This window comes from Atractosteus spatula, chromosome 6, assembly GCF_055471065.1.
Source record: "Atractosteus spatula isolate fAtrSpa1 chromosome 6, fAtrSpa1.hap1, whole genome shotgun sequence".
Lineage (NCBI taxonomy): Eukaryota > Metazoa > Chordata > Actinopteri > Semionotiformes > Lepisosteidae > Atractosteus > Atractosteus spatula.
This window is the reverse complement of record NC_142711.1, coordinates 40,458,019-40,483,838: the sequence shown is the minus strand read 5'-3', so window position 1 is coordinate 40,483,838 and position 25,820 is coordinate 40,458,019. Positions and strand designations below refer to the sequence as shown.

The window sequence follows — 25,820 nt, the reverse complement described above, 5'->3', positions numbered from 1 at the left end:
TTTGGTGTGATAGATCCTAGATATAGTAGACCAGGTTTGATTATAATTCTAATTTTTACATGTGGAGGAGATCTAAAATGTTTGTATTGGAAGTTGTAGCTAAATAAATAAGAAGCAATAAAAGAAATGGTTTGTTAAATGCAGATCTGATGTCACCTCAGGAAATGACTGATGGAATATGTGATACTGTTGCCACATGCTGCTGACACGTGCTGAGTCTTTTATATTGTGGTTACAAAATGCTATGGAACATAATGGTTTAAAACTGAAAGCAGGAGCAATGTCTCGTTATGTTTTCCTTCGTTTGGGCCACATTGTGATGATTTAACTGCTGTTTCAGCACAAAGGAGATGTATTGCAGGAGGCAGAAGCTCCTGGCACTGGGTTTTCTTGTTGGCAAAAGTATGTAAAGCCCAATATGAAACAAATCAAATGATTTTCAGTAAATAGTGCCAGTAAAAGCAAGTTACAGTATAAAAGAAAACTTCCATGAAGTAAAATGTTTCATGAAGTAAAATAAATACAGTAATTGGGTTCCACTGTTAAATGCTTACTCTTTGACTTTTCCCAGCTATAAATCTTCACTGGGATGAACATTTGATCTATTTCAGATTTGTCTTAAGTTATCTTGATTAATCTTTTTAATCTGTTCTCTACTGCAACTTGGAAAGGTGTGGTTACCGCAAATGGAGTTCAGACACTGGTTGTCATCTTTGAGATGAGGATATAATCCCACAATATGTTTATATCTTCAGAGCATGAGGAAGGGTAGGCTTCCACATATCAGCAGAAGGTAGACAGTGAACAACTGCCCTTATGAAACTTTACCAAGGTATAGTTGCATTGTAATTGTGTTGTTTTCTCTACAGTATTATTGTATATATTACTTGTATATGTATATGCTTTACTATTCTTCATTCTGTTTGCTACATTTTTCTCTCTTCTGTAGGACAGGATTTCTCATACAGTACTGGGTTAACAGGTATGATGACAGTTCAGCAGTTCAGGCATTGTGTGGTTCATGATCGAGAGACAGCCTACATACTTTGCTCGAATACAGCAAATGTGTGCCCAAAAACTGACCTTCTGCCAGTGCTGTGTCACTGGAATTCACCCTAGACACAGTGATTCTTAATACCTGTACAACATGTGGTTCTATTTTTGTTCTTAAAAACAGAATCGGCAGGGTGTGTGGCACAGTAGCACAGTTGTTAGCATTGCTGCTTCACAGTGCTACTGTAGGTGCCCTGATCTCAATTTTTGGGGTACTGTAGGTTTTCTCTGGATGCTCAGGTTTGCTTCCACAGTCCAAAGGCATACCGCTAGGTTAATCTGCTCCTGTAATATTGACCCTGGTGTGAGTGTGTGCCTTGCAATGGACTAGCATCCCTTCCAAGGTGTCTTCTGCCTTCCACCCAGTGCTTCCCAGGATGGGTAGTAAAATTAAAATCAACAACATTGAAGAAACATTGAACTAGAAGGGGCTTCTTTTGAAAAAGACATACTGTAAGTGTTTATTTGGTGACATATCGCTAACATGTAACATGTGGGAATGTACTGTAATACAAAAGGCAGAAACTTTTTTTGGGCTATTATGACAGGCAGTCAGCCTGAATCACTGCCTGAGAGGATCCAGCTGTCAGTCCTTACAATCATGATACCTGACAGCTGGGCTCAAAAAGTCCAAGGCTTTTTGTTAAAAGCATAAAGGGTGCTTTGGCACAGTAACTATAGCAACATCCTGCTCTCAACCTGTTCATTGCCCAGCCAGTAATATCTAACCCATACAGTATTTCAGAAAAGATATTGCTACTCTGGAATCAGTCAGATTCATTCTGTGACTTCAAAGCATGTTCTACACTGACGTTAAAATAACTGATTTTTTTAGTTTTGAACAGAGAAGACTACAAAAGGTACTGTATTACAAATCCTCAATGACATTGACAAAGTCAATAAAGCATTGACAAATCTAACCAGCCACGTGCTTGAAGACTACCTTCAAGAAACGGTTGGATGAGATCCTTGGGTCAAGTAAGCTACTAACTACCAAACTAACTACTAAATGGGCCAAATAGGTTGAATAGACACCTCTCATTTGTAACCCATCTTATGTTCTTATGTTATGCCAGCTGAATCTCAAGCTTGCTTCAAGCTCACAACACCAACAAGAGAGCTAGAGTCATGGACAGAGATGGCTATGATGGCTCATTGCAGGCAGCTGCGTCAATCACTTAATGCACTAATGCATGAAGCTAAGGATGCTGACCCAATCCTTACAGTGTTTGGCCCACACAGATCTAGTGGAAGTCTGAAAATTGTACACTGCACAGTCCTGCTAAACTAATGACAAAATGACAAAATCCGGAATCATCCTACTTAAAGGGGAACTACGGTCTCAATATCTCAGACCAGTTATTAAACCAGTTTCTCGGTAAGTACATTATTTGACAGTATTGCAAGAACTCCAAATTAAGCACAAAATCATTAAAATCGTGAAAGTCTATTGTTGCGTGTTGTTTCAATCTGCTGGTCTCGCCACGGGTGAGAGCGAGAGATTGCAAGAATTGCAACTTAAACCACCCCTTCTTGTTCACTAGTCACTGTAGTGACTAATCTAATGCGATGTACAAGTGAATACGTACAGGTTATGCAGGTAGACATTACACTGCAGAAATGTTCCAATGTCATTTGCATCTCAAAGTCAAGAGCAATATTTCTATTGGATTAAAAAAGATGTATTCACAAACCTGCTGGTTTACAATGTAATAGGGCCAGTTCATGTCACAAGAAGTTTTGTTGCCTCGTTCTGAATCACAGACAAAGACAGCAATATGGTGCTGCGAATACCTGGAAATGTAATCTATTTTGTGATGTAAATTGGAGGTTTTACACGTTACTGTATAAATTTTAATTTCATAGTGTTTTAAAATGTATTTATCAATGCCAATTCTTTCTAACCCCAAAATATAAAAATAGCATTAATACTCAAGAAGTTAATATTGTAATCAGTAGATACAGTAGCTGTTAGTAGAAATAAGAATATATAATCAGAATATAGTTGATATAGGATGAAATGTTTCTAAAAATTATACCCAGTCCTGACCCACCTTAACTACAAGTAATTTATGAATGTTAAATAATTAAACATTCACACTAGTCAGAGAATATCACTTTATAAACAATTTTATTGTGAAAAATAAACAGGCAATACCTTAAAAATAAGTAATGATTATGTAATATCAAAGTTGTAATTTGCTCTCTGATATATTTGTGTTCTCTTTGCTCTCTTTGTCATTTTAAAGATGACACTGGTGACATAGACTGACTGGGGTCTTTTTGATGAAATTCCAGCTTTATAACTCATTGAGCCATCTAATCTCCTCAGGCTGTATTGTTATCCAAGATCCTTAGTGGGATAATTCAATTTGAACATAGACTCTCTGCACTTTGTAACTTTCAAACCTGTAGCCTGTCATTGCTTTCAAAGTCTTATGTGACAAAGCACAGGGGCATGCACTTTCTGCTCTCCTGTCTAAAAGCAACTGTCTTATTTCTATTCCCCGGCTTTCACCTTCCTCCATAACGACACTTACAGAGATTGTGGAGAACTAGAGAAACAATACCAGTGAATTAGGCCTTATTGATGTCATATAGTCTGATGTCATGAATGCTATTAAACTGTAAGAAAGTAGAAGCTCAATGAATCCTACAAAAAAGCAGGCATAGTGAAAAGTAGTGCCTGAAATCTAGAATACTGTAGCTTTAATATGTACAGTACTTTATCTCTGCCTTACTGTCTTGAGGGATAAGCAAATGCATACTTTAAACATCATCATTATTATTGGTGTTATTAATGATGTTAATGTAGTTGCAGTTTTTGCCATTACCTAAGATACTATCTGATCTGCTGCATCTCTGCCTTGTTTGTTTGATTACTTATCATTTCATGTCATAAAATATACCAAAGTCAGCAATTCAACATGGTTCCCAACTCCTACAATCCTTTAAGAGGTGTCTGTTTTGTGTGCTGAACATTCCTAGGCTCCGTTACGACTTGTGTCACTAAGTCCTTGTATTGGTACTGATCTTGAGAAAAATTGACTTTCTTATTGATTTTTAGGATTGTGAATACCAGGATCAGGTCCTTCTTGGGACATTTCAGATATTCTCCTTTCCAAGCAAAAACATTACATTTTCTTATCTTGTTTCTGTATGACATTCCCTGGAATGTCATACAGAAACATGGAATGGCATGGAATTACAGTAGCCTTTCCTTACAGTAGGGTACTTTCCTTTCTTTTCACATAGTGATGCATCTGTTTGATTTAAATTCTGCACTGCTAGACTATATAGTAATAATAATAATAATAATAATAATAATAATAATAATAACTTACACTTATAATATAACTTACACTTCCATAGAGTAGTGCTTTTCTGGACACTCCACTCAAAGCATTTTAAAGTAACGGAGACTCCCCTCCACCACCACCATTGTGCAGCTTCCAACTGGATGATATAACAGCAGCCACAGTGTGCCAGTACACTCATCACACACCAGCTATCAGTAGGAAGGAGAACAGAGTTATAAAGCCAATTCATAGATGGGGATTATTAGGAGACCATGATTGGTGAAGACCAATTGGAAATTTGGCTAAGATGCCGGGGTAACATCCCTACTCTTTTTGAGAAAAATAATAAAGCTACTCTCAGGACACCAGTAGCACACAGACACAAACACACTCACATCAGGGTCAGTTTTCCCAGATGCCACTTAACCTACTAGTAACTTATATGTTTTTGGACTGTAGGAGGAAACTAGAGCACCTGGAGGAAACCTACAGTATAAGAACACAGGAAGAACATATAAATGCCACACAGATAGTGTCACGCCCAGTACAAGTACACCTAGAGGGCACTCCACTTCTCTCCTGTTCCTAGTTCCCTGTGATTATTCATGTCTTTCTGGTGTGTCTTGTTGGGTAGCCTATTTACTTCCTGCTTCTGCTCTGCTCCTCGCTCAGCATTGAGGTTCGAATGTCCTGAAACCCGCCTAGCACCAGGTCGCCCCATGTCCGCTACCTGAGGGCATAGGTTTCTTTACGGCATTTCCTGAGCCCGGGCTAACCCCCGTCTCGCCACTACGCATAGGGTCTTTTACACTCTCCTGCCATTCCACGGTTCGTCCCTTCTGACATCCATGACAGATAGCACATCTCATCTGGAATTGAAATCCAGAGTTAAGGGAGTATAGATATAAAGACTTTAAAAATGTTTAAAAACTGATACAGTTAAAATGAGCACAATGAACTGCAAGCACAATTGACAAAAAAATTAGAAAAGCCAAAGAAGAAATTAAATGGAATATTGCAATTGAGGCCAAAAAAAGATAATAAAAAGCACTTTTGATACGATGAGGATTACATAAAATATATACCCAGGACATTAATGGGAAACATCTAGATAATTAAAGAGAAATGTCTGATGTTCTAAATTATTATTTAACTCAGGTGTACTCTAAAGAAGAAGTCATCAATAGCAGAGGAGACCAAATTCAGCACTTAATTATACAGTTAATTTTATAGAATCATTATTAGAACTAAATTACACCATAACTCACATGAAAATCAGATACTAAGTACAGTAATAGACAAAACGGATTTGGAATAGAACTTGTTAGAGTTCTTTGAACAAGCAACAACAGTAATTGATACCTACAGTGCCTATGAAATGGTGGATTTAGATTTGTTCTGGCCAAATAACTGACAGATGATGTTTAATGTAGACATGTTAGTAGCAAAAACATAAATTGTCCAGTAAATATAAAATGGGAGACAAGAAGACAGAAGAGGATACTTCTGAAACATACTGTACTTTATAGTTTTTGTCAACACATTATTAACATATTCTAGACAATGTGGGGAAGCAAATTAAAATACAAAATATGTTAGAAAATTTAAAGTGCAGAATTTAATTCAAGGGTTATGTTAAAATTGTGCAATGCATTAGTAATGCTAAAGCCTCATTTAAAATAGTGTGCACAACTTTGGTCACCACATCATAGAAATAAAATATTGCTGCTCTGGAATCAGTCCAGAGAAGAGCATCCAGATACATTTTGGGTCTTGAGGAAAAGCCCTATACTGACAGGCTGAAGAAACAGAACCCTTTTTTAAATACAAGTGGAAACTTGTGGAATTACATTTGAAACAGAGAACAGGAAGCGTTTTTTTTAACGAAAGGGTTGCGTGACTATGAAACAAGCTACCCAGCAAATTTTGAGAAGCCAATAACCTTCTTTCAACAAATGGCTGGATGAGATCCTTGAATCAACTGGCTACTACTGTAAATACCAAACAGGTTAAATGGACCAAATGACCTTCTTTCATTGTTAACTGTTCTAATGACACAGTCTATTCATTTAACCAGGTCCTGTTTCTCTGTTGTTTGACCATACCAGTGTGTGTAGCAGGAAAATGTTAGGAAGCAAAGTATAGTATTGCAACTTATTTGAGGCAGAAATAATTATTTCATTCTGTAGCCTACAAAATCCAACTACTAAATGCACTACCTCCTTAAAAAAAGTCAAAACTTTGTAGACTTAGTCATCTTATGTTGTAAGCAGGTGTGGAAATTTCAATGAACAATCAAGAGATTTTGAACGTGGCTTTGATTAGTGTATTTTTATGAGGGCCATGAGTTTGAGAAAACCAGAAATGAAAAAAACATTAGCAGCAGCTGGTACCTTTCAGCTTTTCTCGCAATCTTTTTTCCTAAATGTGTGCTTCCTGTGAAGGCCCAATGAATGACTCATAGAACACACAACAGATAGGTGAGAACTTCAAAGGCAGTATGGGCACAGGTCTCTGTTGCACTCACTGCACTTGCTTATGATAATGGAACTTACAAACACATGTGTGCAAGAATTATCTATTACTATACTGCATATAATTCCTGATACTTATATAGTGCTTTTCTGGACACTCTACTCAAAGTGCTTTACAGGTAATGGGGACACCCCTCCACCTCCACCAATGTGCAGCCCCACTTGAATGATGCAACAGCAATCATAGTGCACCAGAACACCCACCACACATCAGCTATCAATGGGGAGGAGAACAAAGTGATTAAGTCAATTCATAGAGGGGAATTATTAGGAGGCCATGATTGGTAAAGGTCAATGGAAAAGTTGGCCAGGATGCCGAGTTAACACCCCTACTCTTTTTGGGATTTTTAATGATCACAGAGAGTCAGGACCTTGGTTTTACATCTCATCCGAAGGATGGTGCCTTTTTACAGTATAGTGTCCACACAGACTGCAGGGTGAGCGCCCTCTGTTGGCCCCACTAACACATCTTCTAGCAGCAACCTTAGATTTTCCCAGAAGGTCTCCCATTGAGGTACTATCCAGGCTCACACCTGTTTAGCTTCACTGGGTTGCCAGTTGCGAGTTTCAGGGTGGTATGGATGCTGCCTGATATGTATATGGAGCTCAAGTGCAGAGGTTCATCTTGCCTTTTTTGATGAGAGGATATGAGAAAGATCACAATGATAACAAAGGCTAAAAAGCATTGTAAGACCGATGATGCAAGGATCTCATCCACCCATTTCATGAATGATCACCAGGAACTGACTAGTACAAAATGACTTGGTAGTTTAGCCTTGGGATCCCAAAAAGTGCCACAAAACCGGTCTCACAGCACCTAGTTTTGGTACTATGAAATTGCCAAGGATAACTTCAGCCTACCACACACCTTACTGGGTGTCAATGAGACTGTGGTGTTTTAAGTGAAAACTGTGTTGCAACTGCTCTGCAGTCATGGCTTTCCAAAGTTAAAAGCAGATGGTTTGTCAATGTACAATTCAGGGCATGAATTTCTGTCTTCATGCTGGGCTTTGACAGGATTACTGATCAGTAGTTATGTACTTTAGGCTTTACATGTATGCAATATATTTCAGTAAATTATCCCTTTTTCTTAAAAAACAAAATAGTTTTAAAAACCTGCAAATAGTTTTGGGTCAATACTGGAGCGTCCTCTCTCAAAACCTGAGAAGAAAAGTAAAAACAAAGTCTGCTGTTTACTCTTAATTACAAAGTGCTGTAAGGGTTAAGGGACAATGTAAAGTTAGGCATGGCACCTATTCAATCGTAAGGAAACACAAATAACGTTTAGAGAGTGTTCTGAACTTCATCCCTCGGAGGAGATTTAAATGTTAGCTGCGAAATGTAATACATTGTTGCAATCTAATGCCTTTGTCTAAAACAGGGCACAGTTCACGGCTTTATTGAGCAGAATGAAGGAGCACAATGCTCCTACGCAGGTTTACCCTCGTTACCTGGGCACTCCCAGTAGTACTGTACTGTACATTGTCCTGCCGCCGGACGTCTTCGGAAATACTGTACTGTACTGTACAGAAGCATTTATTTCAACTCCATAACTCCATTAAAAACTGACTGGGATATATATATATGGTTATTAAATGCAAAATATACCTAATTTTAGATTACACTTTTAGGTAAATCTGTTCAGTATATATATAGATTTACTTTGCTTTTATTTTCAAGTGTTTATATTATGAAATAATCTGTATTATTTATGTGTGTATTTATTAGCTTAGCAGAGCCCTTAACTAGGGCAATTTACAGTTGCAAACATACGTGGATAAACACGTATTTTTGCAACTGTTAATTGCACATAATAAAGCGAACACAATAAATCGGTAACACTAAAGGAGACAGAACACCGATTTTGAGCTGGTGCATCACAGTTTTTCACAATACTCGTGCGTAACGCGCCAGCCTAGTTATACTGTAGGTTACCTGTCAGCGTTGTGTTAGCCCAGTCGTGACTGTGAAGCTGTAGTTCACAGATACCACCCGTTTTACCCTTCTGAAATCCCAGCAATTAGAATACTTCCGGTTACCGACAGATTGTATCTTTAGAAACTGGGAGCTGCTCTTCTGAAGTAACCCAGGTCGGCGGGAGCGGATAACCAAATCACTACGAAAAAAATCTGGAAAACTGTTGTTGGTTCTTAACAAGCCGAAGTGAAGGCTAGAAGCAAGCGGCGCACGAGTGCTGTGCAGCAAGCTCTGTTTGAAAGGTTTAGGAAATTCGAGGTGGATGTCATTACTGAAGATGCTGTCTGTGATTTATAAAGCCTGAGCGTAAAAACAGTTTTAACGAAAAGCAGAACATTGGGAAATGATTCACTGTCCGCGTCTTCTGTGCATTATAACCGTTCAAAGAAAAATCTGGACAAGTTTCAAAAAGTTGAGAGCGCATTCTTTTATTTTTTTCCTGGAAGGGTTGTGAATGAAAGAATCTAGAACTGGCTGTCTGCAAGTCAGAAGCAACAGTCAGGAAAGAAGAAGGCGATTTCTTTCCATGTTCTGAAAACACATGGGTCACCTATTCTTAGATTAAAAACAGATTTAGACCTGTATGGTCCCGGACTGACCCTATTATTTACTGCACTCTTTTATAGGATTCGTGTGGCTGCAGGACGCGCACACATTTCACTTTCGCCATCTGTACTGTGAAGAACAAGCGAGGGGATTAGCGGGACAATCTTGACTAAGTGAGATCAGAACTGTGAAGCGTGGAGACTGTTTAAAAGCCTTTTTTGTTTTATATAGTGAATATAAATCTCAGAACGCCAAGATTGTCCTCCGTGAAGGTCCATTATGGCGTTGATAAAGAAAATGGACCTTATTGTCGGAGTTGCTTTAGTTTTACAGTCTTTTGGAAATGTTTTTCGGCTAACTCGGGGAGAAAGCACACCAGCAAATGGTAAGGAACCTTCATCTTCACACAAATTCTTAAATCTCCCTTCGCTGCTTTCACAAACTTACAGACACCTCTGTTCATCTCATGCGTTAATGTGTGCGAAACCTCGAAGAACACATTTTTAACAGTTTATTATTGAGAACTAGTCTAAACAGTCGAGTCTAAATGTTTTCGCACTGTTTATATGAGCACTGATATGATGACTTGGAGGTGTCGATACATTGTTCCCTTTTAAAAAAAGCATCAGTTTATCAAGTGTGATTTTTTTTTGACCAGCTAATACGCAGGGTACTAAAAAACTATTAAGTCGTTTGGCAATTTCAGAATTTATGACAAAGTTTTTATTGTTGATGTTTTACTGTACGTGCATTCCACGCAATGTTAACTTATACTGTCTTATATTTTTGTAAGGTAACATCTTTTATACAGCTTGCATTCAGGCTAACTATGAGCATTAAAAACGTAAGTAAACTACATTAAAATGTATAGCTGCTTGTTAATGTTTTGATAGTCATAGGCTTATTCTCCGGCTCTGTTACCAGTCGCGGGGCAATATACTTTTGCAAGATGTACGTTTTACAGTGCCTTGCGAAATTCGAATTCGTGTAACGTCTTTAGCTGATTATAATACAAAGGAATAATCCATTGCGTCCCCTTCAAAATGAGTGATTAATAGTCAGGGACATGACTGATTATTCTCTAAAGACTTTCCTCAATTATCTTGTGCAGATAAATTGCCCACTTATTGAGATGAACACCTTTGGTGTTTCTGACTTGGCTCTGACATTAGCGGTCTGAGTAATCCAGACAGCTTTACAGAAGTATGAGCTCAATAATTTTAAACGGCCATGCATATGCTAATAAGATTTTAAATGACAATCTTAAAACAATAATGCCTTAAAATTATCACATTTGATATGCGGCTGCATGAAGTAATAGGCGGTAACTTCGGTTTTGCTTACTGGGTCAAAATAGGACACCGCACTATGAAACTAAAATTAAGCCATGATACTACCGTCTGTATTTAAAAATATGATTGCACATCTATTAAAAGGTTGTAACTGAGGCACCAAAACGCACTAAAACTATCGATTTCGTAATAATGTGATAGCATTTATAAGTGTTGCAGGCTTCAGAAACGAACAGTTTGGTGTTCCACCTAAAATATTTTTCTCCAATGTCTTATTACTGTACTGTATATCAGTGCAGTAGTACATTACACGACTATAGGTAAAAAGTCTAGACTCGGAGAGACTTAAATGGGTTGAAAAAATAGAAGTAGAAATTTTATTGAAAATACATATTTACACAACGTGTTTATTAACCATGAAAAATCAGGAGGTAAAGCTTCTGAATATCATAATGACATGGCTTATCAATTATTGTACGGTTTTCTTAGTCTATTTCTGGAATTTATTCAGGTCCTGTTTTTTGTTACCAGTCGTGTTGCTTACGTGTGTTCAAGTTTTTAAGCATAACCTAAATAGCAGAAACTACAGTATAAAAGATTCGGGACTCATGATTCGCTGCTACATCTGTTAATTTCAGGGGTTGACGAAGCATATTTACAGATGAAATAAGGCGTTTTTACTGTGACGATCTTCAGTAGTCCTGTTATTTTACACTGAATTCCAAACTATTAATTTCTTAAACACAGATTACTGTTTAGTTATTTGAAAATCGTGGAATTAAAAATGTGCCTTTAAATACTAAGCTTTATGTACCTTATCGTTCAAAGTTCCATCATAATTGCAAAGTGATTTATGCTTCAATAAATAGACCTTAGTTTAAAAGATAACCCATTTATTTTAGAAACCTACAGTATATAATATTAGTAAAATATAAGTCTATCTCATATATTTTCAGATATTTTTTTCTTAATGGTTATAGTGAAGGCATTTTGAGTTCTTTGGTTTAGTAGTCTTGGTTTGTGAGATTGTAATCCATAATGGCAAAGGTCCGGTATGAAGTAGACCCTGCAAAAGGATTTCTTTGTATATGAATTGAGTGAGGATATCCTTCATGTGCTCAGTGAGATTCATGCATGCTGCTTAGCCAGTGCACAGGCCATGGGAGCTAGCACAATAATACTGCTGTTTCTGAAAAGATGACCATTGGCATGGACTGGCAGGTCCCTCCAAGAGTCTCAGATCCTACTAAGCTGTCATCACACAGTGAATTAGTTCAAGTAGGTAGCTTCGTCAGCATGTGTAGGCTGCAAAGAAACACGTACTGTAAATGTTTATTCCATGCTGGAGAAGAAAGAGAAGAAAAGAAACACAACATTTCGGCTGTGGAGCCTTCTTTGGGTGTGACAGCCAAAGTGACACCTGAAGACGGCTCCACGGCCGAAATGTTGCGTTTCTTTTCTTCTCTTTTCAGCATGGAATAAACCTTTATTTATTCCATCATACAGTGAAATATATGATACTTCACACATAGGCTAATAAATCGCCCATATTATATTCCAGTTTGCAAATGCGTCATTGAGGAGTGTATGACACACTTATACTCAAGCATTCTATGAGAAATAATATCAGGACTCCAAGTGATTGGGTAGAACGGACTGGGGGTGCAAATGTTGAAAAACTCTAGACCATGCCACAGTATCTGTGCTGTCCACACAGTGTGTATGGATTGTGGAGTTCAGTTCCCACAGTTTTCAGCTTCTGCACGTGGCAGCATTTAGATGGGACAACCCAGAAATTGTAGTGAAGAGAAGGCTGATGCAGGTTAATAAGACATTTTTCTGATATAAATTACGTACGTTTTTGGAAATGTGCAATTTTTTTATGTGTTATCATTCCCCACCTTGTCACTCTCCAGGTTTGACTCTGATCCAGATTTCACAGTTGAAACTGTGTCGTGTCACTATAGATGACTGTAGCTGGAATTCTCCACATGGGACTGTACAATTGGCAGAGCACCACTGACCACAGCTCTATGTTGGGTCCGCCAAGCCTCTCTCAGCTTTCCAGGAAATAGCGGCTCTTGTGGCTTTCCGGGCACCTGCAAGTGCCACCTTTTTTGTGAGACATTATGAAGCTCGCGAAGAATACTAAGATGAATAGATTAATAGGTGAGCCGATCAGAAAAGTATGCCTGCCCATCTGTACAATATCTCTCAGCATGGTATAGGATTCAGCTACAGTATATGCCTAGATGTCACAACTGTTGATTTGGAAGCTGCTAGGTAGGCTATTAAAAATATGACAGACATTTACAAAAAGTAGCTTTAAAAGTTGCTTGAAATAAAAAAAAAAGTTATTGCACCTCCAATTATTCCAGGTTTTGTCAAGGCTACTATACAGTTTGATAGGCTAGGGCATTAAAGAGAGCCTCAGGTTCATGTTTCATTGTGGATTTGTAAGAAGTTGATGGGGTTGACTCTGTTAATGAATTTTTATTTTTTTGAATACTTGAATCAAGTCCCTGTGTAGTCTTCTCTGTTGAAGACTAAAAGTATTCACTGCTTTTCAGACGTTGGCTTATACCAATACATTAAACCTGGAAATGTATCTGGTTACTGCAGTCTAAACCAAATCAAAATAGAAATCCCTTTTCTATAAATTATACATACTGTTTTAAAAATAATTCTTACCTGTGCATGGCAAATATTGGTAGGTTAATTGGCTTCTCGCCTTTCTGTGAGTGTGTGCTGTGTCCTTGTCTGTATACTCTATGTCCTGTGATGGACTGGCATCCTGTCCAGAGTTCCTGCCTGTCCCCTGTGACCCTGCATTGGATGAAGTGTTTAGAAAATGAATGGATTATAAATGTTGTATGGTACATTCTATTACTATACTGTGATAGCGTGATATTTTTGTGAAAGGGCATTTTAAGATACACCAAAACAGTTAAGATCACTGAAAAAACAGATGGATAATAGAGGAAACTAGTTCCATCTTGTCTTTGCTGTTATCGGGTTTTTCTGGCAGTTTGCCTGATTCTGTGCTGGAGATTCCTTTTTTCTCTCTGAATCTAAGACCAAAATTGCTCACGACAGGAAAGAAGTACCAGGCCTTCACTTTAGTGTGCTGTGCTCTGGAAAAGAAAGCTGATGCATGTGACTTCAGAGACATGCTTGTTGGTATGTGTAACCTTGCTGCACATACTGTATACCTCGCTGCATATATTGCTGAAGAAGACAACAGCAGTCCTGGCTAATGTGTGTTTCAGAGTGCTATATGCAGACATTGGTTGAAAGGTACAAAAAGTACTAAAGCATGCTCCAGCCCATAAAATGCTACTGGATTATTTCCCATGCCTTATGCAGGGCTGTATCAATGTTACCAATGAATTCCAGGTGGAATTATAAAATGTTGCAGGTGTAATAATTACTCGGAACAGACTAAATTACTATAAAAATTATAAATGTGACTAAATTAGTATTTTTAGCATATTAGCATTAAAAATGTTCTAACAGTAATGGAACAAATTCCAACAATTACTATGGAATAGAGAATACAACAGAGACAACATGCTCGTGAATGATTTCAATGTACTGCTGTTGAATATTGGCTGCAAACTTCAGTTAAGTGAAAATACAGTACATATGCATGCATCTTAATTTCTAAAAATGCTTAGATGCTTAAAATTCTTAAAATGTTTTTTTAATTCAAGTGGCTATATTGCCTGCTTATTTTGAGGTGGTACTGTATATAGTGACAAATTTGTGTTCACATCTAAACAGCATTTTGTAGACATGAAGGTCAAGTGATTGATAAAACCATGTTTGAATTTTTATTCTCAGTTGCCTTTATTGTTTTTTTGTCTTCAACAATGGTGACCAAAACACAGAATTTATCATCTTGTTGATTTTACTTTTTTGGTATGATTTTCTTTAGTGTATTATTGCTGTTTGGGAAATGAAATAACATTTTGTGCATCAGTTGCTGAGATATGTCTATTAGGCAGAATTAAATAAAATAGATTATAACCAACTTGTATATCAAGAATGCACGTACATAAAATACAGTATAAGATTCTGCTACAATACTGCCAGCAACTTCATGTATTCCTATATGCAGATTTTGTGAGCTGTACAGTAGTTTGCATTATTAATATGATAGTATTAGGTAAATCCATAAATATGCTTTGTTTCTGGAATCAGTGAAAAGCAGATCAATCTTAAATGGTTATTAGGGTTGATAATAGTTTTTCCCAAGATCTTGTTTCTACCCTGAAATCTGTGGTCTGTTTTCAAGTCTAAACAGTGCTGTGATGTTCTGTACACAAGTGCTCTCAGGGTGAACCCAGACATACTTGATCGGTTTACACTTGGGTAAACTGCTTGGTAAATCAATTTCAATCCAAACTACAGGTTTTCCTCAGTATTAAAAATACCAAATACAAATTGAACCTGAGAAAACATGCAAACTCCACACAGAAGACTTCCCAGACTGGAATTAGATGCTGCACCCAAGAGCTGTGAATCAGCTCAGTGAACTGCCCCATCACCATGGCAACTAAATTCTGACATAACACATTTAATAATCAATCAGTGTTTACGCAAGTATGACAAATGTACAGTACATACACATGTAATGTATTAAAATAGGTGAGTGTAATAAAATAAGTGGAACACAGTTAGAACAACAACAAAATTTAAGCACGTTTATGGAAAAGAACTAGTTATTTGTGCTAACAGTAACACAACCAAGAAAGATTGGACATATACTGTACTGTACTGATAGACATTAAGTGCACAAAATGTGCCATTGGTTAAAGTACAGTACTAATATAGATCTGCTTGAAGTATTTGATCTTAACCATAAACAAAAACTGTTTTGAATACTGTATGTCCTTCACCAGAATTAGACAATACTAATATTGGAGTAAGTACAGTACATTAAAATTATGAGAACAGGAGCTGTCTGTTTACATAAAGGGCTGTGGTTGTAAGGAACAAGCTTCTTAGTCATTTTGTGAATTTGAAGATAATGAGAGTATTTAGCAACAGTCTTGATAAAGCTCTTTCTTTATTAAACCACTTAAAGAAATATGGTGTAGATGTGAGGGAACACTTTCAAAATTCTCCAGGCAGACCTACTGTTCTCTGTTCTGCCTTATTATACTTATACAGAAAATCATGCTGCTGTGCTTTGCAGCTGTCCCATTTTCTCTACATTGCATTTAATTGTTTATAATGTTCTTTTATCTTCATTTATTGTACATCTAAGCTATTCACCATGCTCTGGTTACTTAACTGTGCTCTTGGAGTGGTTAATACATACTGAAATAAAAGGCATTTGTTTTTAATTTTCCTGGTCTGTTTTTAAGTTTCTACTCATTCAATGGATTTAAACATGATCTTATTGAGTATATATATTGTTAAAAGATACACAGTTTTTAAACTTCATTTTGTCATATTTGTACACGCTGTATGTTATGTTTAATATTTGACAGATTTTACAGTTAAAAGTAATTAAACATTTTTCTCATTTGTTGTTTTTGTCATGTTGTTTTTGTGTCAGTGACATGATTGTCTGTATTTGAAATCAGTGTTTTAATGCAAAAGTACATGTACAGTATATGTTCTGTTAATACATCATACTATGAAGTAAGTACTGTACTTTGTCATTCACAGCACTGTATAGTTACAAGGAAGCTGTTGAAGTACAGATTACAAAATTTATGTAATGATAATACTCTAGTATATGTATTTTGGTATTGTTATATAATTCTAATCTCTTGTTTGCATGCAGGCTGTTTTGTTTATGCAACAGATCTCACAAACTCCTACTTTAAAGAGCAACTGAGCCCTCATGAGTTTGATCCATGTGAGCTACGAGTTACTTCCTTCCTTTTCTTAATTTGTCAGAATTGATCCTTTAAGACTGGCTCCATACTTCAGTACTGCTGCATTTGCCAAAGCTGTTGCCTAGACCATGCCTAATATTTAGCTGTGGAATATCATGCTGTTCTTCCAGATACACTTCTAATCAATTCCAAGTGGATAAGGGCCCCTCAGAGGTTATTGCAGGTGTTGCTGAAAGAAACCTACTTTCTAGGTATAGCAGTGGAGTTCTATTATTGGCTTCTATGACACCTGGGCCAGCATTTTGTAAGGACTTGGAGCAACGCAGAGGAATCCAAATTTCCATTAAAGTGATATAAAGCCTTTAAGTTAATCCTGAAGGTATTAAAAGGAAGTTGTGTGTGAAATTAACTGATCCTCAAAACCCATTATCAATATTAATGCTTTTAGAAGCAATTCCTTTCTTGGCTTCCTGGATTTCTTTTATTCAGATACATGGAATGGATCAAATGAAATGAAAATGAAGTTGGCTTTGGTTGGCACTTTTTTTAAAATTCTAGTCCGTAACCACTGTGTGCCTGTGTTTTCTTTAGTATCACCCTTGCACTGTGTGCAGTCGTAGGGTGGTCAACAGTTCTGCATCACAGCTGGAATTATGTTATTATGGAAGATGCATCCTGTAGTTGTGAATGCAGATGGTTCACTGTGAGAGAAGCCTCTGTAAAACCACTGCCGGTTGGTCCCACCGTCACCGATAATAGGAACCGCTGTCTCGGTCTCCTCAGTTCTGTCTCAGTCAAGATACTGATGGAATAGTTATTTGACATATTTAGTTGTTTTTCACTGCTACAATCAAGGTACTGTATTTATGTTAGTGTCAGAACCTAAATTACCAAACAGCAGTCTGTACATCTGGCTGAAACTAATTTATACATTTTTTCTCACTGACACTAACTAAAGATAACATACTGTATTTCTAATTGAGTTAATTGTTTGTGCATGCCTTTATAATTGAGATGGGATTTTCAAATCCCAAAGGAATGATTTTAGGATAAAGTGGATTCATACATGTATATGAAAGTGACCCTGTTTACCAGAGATATTCTTGATTTTATTTACTGTAAATACACACTCATTTATAAATAAAAACCCTCACAATAGTTCTTTGAAAAATCTTATATTTCTGACAGATAAAATATAAATAATCTGACATACCTATTTTATGTCTTAATGAATAACAGAAAAAGGTGAGGAAGCTTTTCCCTGAGTTGTTGAGGCTTGAATGTGTCCTTATGGTTTAACTGGAATAGTCTTACTTCTGCCCCACATTTAAAGTTATTTTTAGAATAAGTGCTATTCTGTTGCACACAGCTTCTCCAGCTTGACTGTTTTAACCCATAGGGTAATGCAGCAATAGCTAGTATAGGTCTTTCCTATCACTTTCTTCTCATATGGAGTATGTACAGTACAGTATAACTGGTACAACATTTCTTTGTCCTTATTTGCATAATAGTGTGGATCTGGGATTCAAATATACTGTATATAAATAATACTTATGTCAGTGGTTACAAATATGTTCTGGTATTTGCAAGTGAATAACACTTTAGGCTACCAATGACTTGGAATGTATATTTAACAGCAGTATTAATCATCACCATTATTCAGAAACCCAACTGACAGTTCCTGCACTGTGTGTTGCTGTCTTAGAGCTGGTTAATTCAATTTCTGTTCAAACTGTAGTACTGGGATCTTGGATGGTGTTATGAACTCTGAAATACTGATGGTGTTCTAAGTTCTGGACCTAAATCAGATGGAAGTTCTGCAATCCACTGTCTGCTCACTTTTGGGGCTTAAAAGCCTTAATTTATTTAATGAAAAGATGAAGTAACAACAAAAGGAGTCTTGTATCACATCTTGTGAAGTGAATATGTTGGCTTATCACTAATCCCCACTGACCTGGAAGACAGAGTAGTGTCTTTCTTCAGTGATCGTGGTTAAGCTCACATTTAAGCCCATGTGAATACTTGTACTTTTCACATGTCTGGACTTCAGAAGCATTGATCAGTGGTCATTGGTTCCTTGCAAGAAGCACAGCATCAATATGACTTCATATAAAAGATAGAAAAATAACAAATAATTTGCACACTCTCTGTAGTATTTGTGTGTGTAATATGTTATTAGTATATACATTTGTTTGAAATATGTTTTTCTAAAGAGAATGATGTCTGTTCTATCACTCCCTTTCAATTGGGAGGGTTTTGGTTTCTCTGCAACCATGGAACCCGACGGCACTCTGGCAAGTAAACATAGACTTATTCTTTCCATTTTAATTTACCAAAAAAGTGTTGTTTTCCTAAAGTGTGGTTTAATTAATGAGTTTAGTTATACATTGAAAATTCAAAGCTATGTAATTTCTGTACATAAATACTATTTTATGTTCAGATATATGGTGGCTCCCCCACTGTGCAGATGTGTAACAGCTATTTTGTATCATATCCACTTTGAAGAAGTGATCTCCCAGACTTCTAACATGTGGATGAGCCTGATTCACAGACTATCTCATCGATCAAAATGGCTCCACTGCAGTTTTTTTTTCAGTTTTTCATATCCTAGCCATTAGGCCTTGAAATGTGTTTAAACAAGACTGAATCCTGAGAAGAAAGTTTTTACTTTACTATGGAGCCTTCTTCTGTAATTGCAGTTTATGTTCTCCCCTAAACACAGAAGTAATGAAATTTTATTTTGGCCTGAATATATTGTTCAAGTCTTCCAAATGATAAACATTAACTAGACAAAGCCAAGTTCACTCAAATACTTGAAGCTGAAAATTGAAAACACAAGGGCTTCTATGCTTGAGGTTATGTTAAGTTACAGTACAGTACAGTATGTGCAATCATTATGTGAGGTATACTTCAGAATTATAATCGAAAGCATCTATTTCAATTACAGCAGGGTACAGTATATTGCATTTTTAATTGTACTTCAAAACCTCATTACACTGTTAACAAGCAGGAACTTTCACTTCTAGTGTTTTTTCATACCTCAAAACATCATGTGCATTATCTGTAGAGCAGGATAATGGTTCCTGCAGATACATTAAGTAACTTGTTTCAGAGCTACTCATGACACTGCACTTCTACTGCTTTATTACAACAGACAATGAGGTTTTTTTGTTCTTCCGAAGAATAAAGCACAGTGACCAAAAGAGGCTCCAGTGAATTCGAAATTGTGAGTGAGTGTTGTCTTGGAGCGTTCTGTGAAGCACCAGTGCAAAGGAAGCCATTGGCCCTTGGAATGAGCCACCACCCCCCAACCCCATGGCCACACAGGGACACAAGGAACAGGCATTAGTCATGGTGGTGCTCCAGCAGGGAGAGGGGAATTCCTGAAGCCAGAGTTGGGGAACGGTAAACCATTAAAAAGGAGGTCATTGGGTGCAGTGACCATAAGATTTGAAAAGAGAAGAAACTGCAAAGTAAAGAAAAAGAAGTTAATGCCATAAACTGGTAGTTTAAGAAGTACATACCATTGCACTGTTTTAGAAGATGTTCAGTTTGATTTGTATTTAAAACAGGTCGCACAATTTAATAGTTCAGTTATAATACTGGCATTGTTCCAAAATTCTCCTCTATAGTACTTTCTACAGAGCTGTACTAAAATAAAAATAAAAAATAACCTGTAAAGGAATGTAAAATTGTAAAATGTATATGAGAAACCTGCTGAACTATTGGAAGGAGTGCAGTGAAAGGAGTGGTTAAAATGGCTGCTGGGGCTTTTTATGTTTTGTTTTTATGCGTATTGCAAAGCAAGGGACTGCAACTGGAGTCATTTACAAGAATGATCACTGACGTTTAGCCATCACGAATGCAGTCAGACATTTAGCTATTAGCATTACTTTAAAGCAGAAAATGACAGAATTTTAGCATTGTACTGTAACTGGCTTTCCAAAACTTTTATCTGTAGTTGTATTTGTCCTGTTTTATTTGAGAAATTAAATTATTCTGGTAGTGTCTTGGTATATTTTAGGCCATATTGTGTAACTGTGACTGGATAGGGTAACATTTGTGTTCTAGTTAGTCCAGCATTAGTGATCATGGAGGCTAAACATTTTTTACCTAGGTCCCAGACACCCCCAGCTAAGTGGGTGGTCTGCATGTGTCATGACTTGGATAATGGGGAATAGGGCTGCAAGCTGTTCCCTCCCTGCTTTACTTTCCTGTTATTTTACATCCCCACCTGTAGAACCTCAAAATGCATAATCTTTGAAGCCTTCTGTACATGAGTATTTGCATAGTCATTTTGTTTTGAGAATTTATATTGAACTGAGACTAAGACAAATATTGTTCTTTTTATAATAGGACAATATGGTACAGTAGATGAGAATGTTACTAATAATAGAGGAATTCTGTTGTGGAAGACGTTACAGTACACAGGGCAGCATGAAAGCTTTAGATGTATAATGGTTTATTTTGGGCAATTCTAAAATACTATAACTGGAAGAGAACAATAGAATTTTTTTTCAATCCTGAAGTCTTTTTCCTATCAGGTAGTGAAGGTCAAAAGGCCTCTTCATCAAAGATCAACATAAATGCGTTACAGTGCTAAAAACTTAGGTTAAAGGAGGTTAGAGGATTAACGTCTGCAGGGTGAATCAAGTTGCGTTCTTAAAATCATGACACTTGTGAGGTCTTGTGATCTAAATTAGTTTTGTAGAAAAGTAAATTTCTACAAATTGGCTTATAATAAGGCTTATAAAATTCAATGACCTATTTTCAGTAGTGTTAAGGCACTCTGATAAGGCAAATTCACATTAAATTTGTGTACAGCTTACAGTATATGGAAGATCTTAACATTGACAGTGGGCATATTTTGAATGTTGAGATATAGTGTATTAAGTTGTACAATATGCTTTCTAACTCACATCTACTGACTGCTGAAGAAAGCCCCAGCCTAGTGGTCTTTGGTATGAATCCAGACGTCATTTTCTTCTTGTAATGAACAGGTTACATTCTTGTCACTTCATTGATTTAGGTGAACCACGGTTGAATGTGGTTTAATTGCCTGGGAGGGTCCTGTCCTGTAATTCACTCCTGTTGCTCATTACAAACCTCTGTCAATAAATTAGTAATAATAAGTTGTGTACTATACACCCTCAGGATCACATCACTGTGCTCTAGGCCTTTAGTGGTGATCACAAAGCTCATACTGTAGCTTGGTTCCACTCCTTGTAGGTGACATGTTTTGTCTACAAGTTTGCAAGGCTGCTGTTGGCACCATGGCTCTTTAACTAGCAGTTATGTATTTCATACTGGGAGTTATAAAAAACCCAAATACATGTACAGTATGTTAAGAATATAGGACATGCACAGACAGTGCTGTTAAAAGTGCTGTGAAGTCTAACAGTTTCTGCTTGTTATACCCCTGTGTTTGTTTTCTACAGTGTGTTCACCAGCAGTTGAAACCTGGACTAATGATGTCAGTTCAACACCAGCTCTTTATTTCACAAAGTGATAGAGACAGCATTTGGAAGTCCAGGGAATGATCTATAGCCTCGTACAGAGTGACACATTGTGTAATATGGATTGGATGACAAAGCAGAATGTGTCATCAGCAGTTTGCTCCAGCTTCTCTATAGTTGATGGTTTCTCCAATATTGAGTGTTTGAGTCAGTTCAAAAAATAAAAAGCACATTTTAGACACATATTAGTGTTTTTGAAACCTATTTGTAAACTGGAAATGTTGACACATTTGAACATATTAAGGGTCAATGTTTTTAGACTGTACTGGAAAGCATCACAGTTTGATATGTCACAGGACATAGAAAAACACATAACATCAATCTGCTGTAAAACTTTAAATCATTCACAGAAGTGTATCAAAGGGTTTAAATTTACTGTACAATTTACTAACGTAATCATTTCCAAGTTTTCTTAAGAATACCTGGATGTGAAACTTAACAAAACTGACTCCTGAACTTGTATATCTACCTTGTCAAAGTGAAGTACAGTATTCCTGTGTGCCGGAAAAGGATAGCAGGGGCTAGCAGATGCATTCCTGTTGTAATCTGCCCTGATCTCTCAAAGCAAGGCTTTCAAGGACTTGCCTGAATCCAGGTGGATTGATTCATGCACTCTCTTATGTACTGTGGAAACCCTCCCTGTGTGTCACTTAAGGTGCAATAAGACCTTATGTCTTTCAGGACTTTTTGAGGAATTGTTTGAAGATGCACCAGAATGACGATACAAAAGCAGACCACTCTGTGCAAGTCTTATTTACATAGCTTTTGTACAACTTTTTCTGATGAAGTGCAATAGAAAGTCTCAACAAGATTGTGTTAAAGATGGATGTGCATATTCCATTTGCTGTATATTTACACCTTTATGTGATGATATTGCATACAGTATAATTTAAAAGACGGGGTTCAGAAAACATCTTTAATAGTAAATGTACAATATGAAGCCAGTGTTAGTGGCTATCCAATGCTACTTCAACCATTGTAAAACATTCCACATTGTTCTGAAAGTACTGCACAGTAGCAGGAGGCCAGGGCTGAATTTACACCTGTGGTTTAGAACCACTGCACAAACATTTGCGATAATCCTTCTGTGCATTGGAGCAGTAACACTTGCAATGCTCTGCAGGTGGTGTTGCTAAGAAGAAAGGGTACAAGCAATCACTCTGCAAAGTGAACTGCTTTGGGCGTATGAAACCTCTAGAGGCGTTGGTAAAGAAATTGTTCTCAGCTGTCAGATTTTAAAAAGAAAAGGGATCTGAAATGCAACTTTTATCAAAAATAAGGCGAGACAGATAATAAGGCAGATACACTATATGATTTACTTCATAAATGTTTAGCAAGTATAAACTGACAGACATTGTCCCTAATGGAGAGTGGTACTGTAGCACACTATTTACTGCAATGATGTTACAGTAGAATACTGTGGTCTGAGGTATGAAAGTGAAAGACATGAGCGCCAGGGGACTGTCAGTAGGGGTTCTTACACAAAAAATCTCTTCAGAAGATTTTTTACTAAAATGTGCTTTAACAAAAAAAATTACTTTGTCAGGTCTTCTATGCATTCAAAAGGATACCACAGTAAAGGGCATTTTATTAGTTTCTTTGAAAAATGTAAAAGTAGAGTTCTGTATGCATTTTTGTTGGAAAGACATAGTTACTTTGTTGGTAATTTTGAGAAGAGTCACACTATGGAGAGCAACCTAATCTACAGTTCTTTCTGTCCTTATTGTAAGATTGTAAGAGGCCAAAAAAACGCTAAGGAATATAGTGAAAAGTGCTGAAATCCAAGAAGTTATGTTACAGATTAGTTTTTATAATCTTATTTTATGCTTTTACCCACCACATTAAAAAAGGACACCTTTCCTCAGGAAAGAGCTTGAGGAAGAGCAAGTTGACTTACAGTTAATATCATACACAGACTGATTAAAGCAATTAAACACTGTTATTAGTCTTGAACAAGAGGTTATAAGAAGACGTGATAATTGAAAAACTTTGTGAAAAATGGATGTCCACCTGCGACTAAGCCAGATGTTCCAGAAACCTAAGACAATCGTCAATGCATGCTACGCCATATGAACAATCTTCTACACTTATTCCATGAGCAGTTATCTTGCTATGACAGTTGGATATATCTTCCTTTGACCCTTTGAACAGGGTCTTTATTTAGAAACTCAGTCATTTCAGATGAAAGTATTCTGGGGGTGAAATAGCACCTTGATAAAGACTATATCATGGTGTATGCTTGAAGCACTTTTGTTAAAAGAATATTATGTAGAGCTTTGTTCTTCATAATAACCCTATAATAAACAGAATGCTTATCAATGCAAATGTCTGTTCATATACACCATCTTCATTTTCAGAAAATCTTCTGACAAGAACGACAAGAAGGGGCTGGACAAAAAACTATTTAATTTGGCCTTTTATTGCTGTGGCCATGCTAAAGAGGGCTGAGGCTCAGTGGTGGGTTTCTCAGTCACCTCAGAGTCACAGGTCCTTGTCGAAAAGCCTGCATGAAGTCTCTGTATCCTGCATTCCCTTATGTTGAATGTTGAGCTGGCTTTGCTAAAATGCTGCCTGGGCATGCTGAACATTAAACAATGGCTGGGGTACTGACCCTCCAGTGCTTTCTAATTCTCCCGTCCTCCTCTGAAGCAGCTTCATTTCCTCACCACAGCATGAGGACAGATCTCTTTTGTAAGACGGAGGGCTACACTGCATAAATATTTTAATTACATGCTATTATGCACAGAGTACTCCACATTCTTATTGTTACATACTGAACAACAGGCATGCAAAGAATTTCACAGTCTACTCGATTAAATTGAACATAGCTAGCAAGTTGTCATCTTTTTAAATAGAACTCGATGGACTTACAATTAAGTGTGCAGACAACATTTGTGATATAAGTCTTTTTGTTTGTTTTGTTTTTTCAGATTTTATTTCAGATTAATTCCCAACTGAATTTTAAACCATGCGACACAATCCACTGAGATTGGACTAGTTACTGTATATTTATGAAATACTTATTGCAATAAAGTGGTAGTTTTAATTATACTGTAGCTTACCTTTTTCATGCATCTTTACATAAAAATAATGTGTTGTGCATAATCAGAGGTAAGGTACAAAACAAGTCATGCAACACTGATTTCTGGAGCTGACATTCCTTTTTTCCTCCGGCAGTGCTTGTAACACCCAGTCTCCTTCTCTACAGATACTTTCAGTGTAAAAAATGCAGTTGGCTTTTCACCTGATGGCATCTACAGCAGTGTGCAAGTCTGAACAAGACGAGTTCTACATAGCAGGTTCTTTAGGAGGATGCTTTGTTTTTTTTAGGCATACAGACATTATCTTCTGTAGCTATATTTATTTCCTACATATAATAATAATCAAATAAATGTTTTTAAATGAGTAATACAATCTTCACAAATCAAATAATTGATACAAAAAATACATAAAAAGTTAAATATACCACTTAACACTATTAGGCACTATTAATCAAGAAGTTCAAAACCATTAAAAGAGAGGTTAACTTACAGGAAAAGTAGGCAAGTGCACCTTGTCCCCACACACAGTGAGAAAGATTGGGAGGGTCACAGGAGAACTGAAGAGTCTGGTGGAATCTAAATCTACATTGAACAAACTGCAGTATGTCCAAAATTCGGCAGCCAGAATCCTGACCAGGTCTAGTGCAAGTGTTCACATTACTCCTATCCTGAAGTCCTTGCACTGGCTTCCTGTCAAATTCTGTGTGGAC

At 36.9% G+C, this 25,820-nt stretch overlaps 1 protein-coding gene across 1 annotated transcript in view; it reads left to right on the top strand.

The window, feature by feature from the left end:
* The first annotated feature begins 8,926 nt into the window (after positions 1-8,926).
* Positions 8,927-25,820, top strand: part of LOC148832880 (plexin domain-containing protein 2-like) — a 208,039-nt gene continuing 191,145 nt past the window's right edge. Inside the window, exon 1 of the mRNA XM_088919330.1 lies at positions 8,927-9,794. Within this exon, the coding sequence (XP_088775456.1) occupies positions 9,689-9,794 (106 nt within the window). The 5' untranslated portion in view covers positions 8,927-9,688. The remainder of the gene's footprint in view (positions 9,795-25,820) is intronic.